Here is a 2,356-nt window from a genome sequence, read left to right as displayed (position 1 = left end):
GTAATGGAGGTGAGCAGAGATCTGCATCAGCCTCTCCAGGATGTCTGCTGGAGTTCCTAAAAGGAGAGGAGGAGTGCTGTGGAATCCAAGGGCCCGGCTAAAGGAAATGGCATAATTTAGTCATAGGGTAGTTCTCCAGTAGGCCTGTATGGTCAATGATACCATTCCATATCAGCCTTATTAGAAAAAAGTCTGGTGACGCTGATCCAGAGCTCAGAGACGGCACAGCAGAAAGCCAGGGAAGAGAAGGAATCAATGGAATGACTGAAGGAGGATATGAAAGCTATGAAAATAAAGATCAAACCAGGCAGGAAGGAATATATAAAGAAAAAGAACAGAGTGATGCCTTCTGGCAACTTCTGTGGAAAGAAGTCATTTCAGTCCTCCTCCTGATTTTTCTCTAAAGAACAGTGACCATAAATGGCCTCAGGAAATCACAGCAGCATCACAGAGTTCATCCTCCTCGGACTGTCTGCCGACCCCCAGGTCCAGGCTCTGCTCTTTGCTCTGTTCCTGATGATTTACCTCCTGACTCTGCTGGGGAACCTGCTGATGATACTTGTGATCCATACAGATTCTAACCTCCACACACCCATGTATTTCTTCCTGAGCCATCTCTCCTTCCAAGACCTCTTCTATTCTTCAGTCACTGTACCCAAGATGCTTGAGAACCTCCTGTCTCAGAGGAAAGCCATCTCAGTAAAGGGCTGCCTGGCTCAAGTCTTCTTTGTGTTTGCCACTACAGGGATTGAGGCCTGCCTGCTCTCTGTGATGGCCTATGACCGCTATGCTGCCATCTGCCACCCTCTGCTCTACTGCCAGGTGACGACTAAACAACTATGTATGAGGTTGGTGTGGGGCTCTTGGGTTGTGGCCTTTCTGGATGCACTCATCAACATCCTCCTGGCTTTGAATTTGGACTTCTGTGAGGTTCAAACCATCCACCACTACTCCTGTGAGCTGCCTTCCCTCTTGCCTCTCTCCTGCTCGGATGTCTCCACCAACTCTGCAATGCTGCTTTGCTCTGTCATCCTCCACGCCATTGGGACCTGCCTCCTGATCATCTTCTCTTATGCCTGCATTGTGTCCACCATCCTGAGCATCAGCTCTGCCACAGGCAGAAGCAAGGCCTTCTCCACTTGCTTCTCCCACCTCACTGCAGTGATCCTATTCTATGGCTCAGCCATTCTTCGCTATCTCACGCCAACCTCAGGTTCACCTCTGGAGTTGATCCTCTCCATACAGTACAGTGTAATCACCCCCCTAGTGAATCCTCTCATCTACAGCTTGAAGAACAAGGAGGTGAAAGCAGCTCTGAGAAGAATGATGCTCAAATATTTACAAGGTCTCAGACAGCACAGAAGAGAGAGAACATGAAGGAAACGTAGAACAGAACCACAGCAAGAAATCTAATGGTTGACATTAAGAAGTCCCTGATTTCCTATTTTGTCATGTGTTGCAATGTTCACTGCCAATTCCCCATTCTTAAAAATTATCAAGAAAAGTGCAAGGAGCTATTTTGCTTGCCATGGCTCAGAATCAATCCTATTCAGAGGTAGAGAAAATGAGTCAGAAAACCTTCTCAGTTTCATAGATTTAGTTAATGACATGTCAATTCATGATTCACATTTTTGAAAATCACTCAAATTAGGATGGATCATGAAATATTTTGTGTGCTGAATTTTTTATTTGAATTAATGTGCCTGGGAAAAGATTTTCTAGGAATAAAAGATCCTGGGTCTCTGAAGAAGGGAAAACAAGGAGTTGGGCTTTATGGGCTGGAGGAAAGGATATGGGTGGCAGTAAGGTCTCTGGAAACAGGCAAAAATACATAAATGTGGTCAATAGATGGAAGTCACAATTTACTAGGTATACTAGTTTTCTATTTCTTCCATAATAGATTACCACAAATTTAGCAAATTAAAATAATTCCCATTTATTACCTTATAGTTCTCTAGGTCAGAAATTTGGGTGGACTCCATCGGGTTCTCTGTTTAGGGTCTCACAAGACTGAAATCAAGGTGTTGACTGGGTTGGGCTCTTATGTAGAGGTTCTGGAGAAGAACCTTCTTCCGAGCTCATTCAGATTGTTGGCGTAATTCAGTTCCTTGAAACAGTTAGGTCTGAGATCCCCGTTTCCTTGCTGGCAGTTGGCTAGGGATTGCTCTGTGTTTACAGAGGCCCCTTCACTTTTTCTTATATGGCCCTCTCCATTTTCAAAAAAGCAATAGTATATCACATACTTCTCATGTTCCAAAGGCTCCTGTGATTACGTTAGGCCCACCTGTATAATATCCTGTTTTAAGGTCAACCGACTTAGGACTTTAATTAAATCTATAAAATCCCTTTGCAGCAG

The 2,356-nt window shown here is 44.4% G+C and overlaps 1 protein-coding gene across 1 annotated transcript; it reads left to right on the top strand.

Annotated features, from left to right (window-relative positions):
• Positions 1-420: 420 nt before the first annotated feature.
• Positions 421-1,377, top strand: LOC124228203 (olfactory receptor 8S1-like). The gene has a single exon (XM_046642534.1). It carries the CDS (start codon positions 421-423, stop codon positions 1,375-1,377), a length of 957 nt encoding a protein of 318 aa, XP_046498490.1.
• The last annotated feature ends 979 nt before the right edge of the window (positions 1,378-2,356 follow it).

Source organism: Equus quagga, chromosome 1 (genome assembly GCF_021613505.1).
Source record: "Equus quagga isolate Etosha38 chromosome 1, UCLA_HA_Equagga_1.0, whole genome shotgun sequence".
Lineage (NCBI taxonomy): Eukaryota > Metazoa > Chordata > Mammalia > Perissodactyla > Equidae > Equus > Equus quagga.
The sequence above is the reverse complement of the archived record's forward strand: the minus strand, read 5'-3'. Positions and strand labels throughout refer to the sequence as shown.

Bases quoted from the DNA above. Each gene is read 5' to 3' on its own strand.
- LOC124228203 (XM_046642534.1), top strand. From the start codon at position 421: ATGGCCTCAGGAAATCACAGCAGCATCACAGAGTTCATCCTCCTCGGA.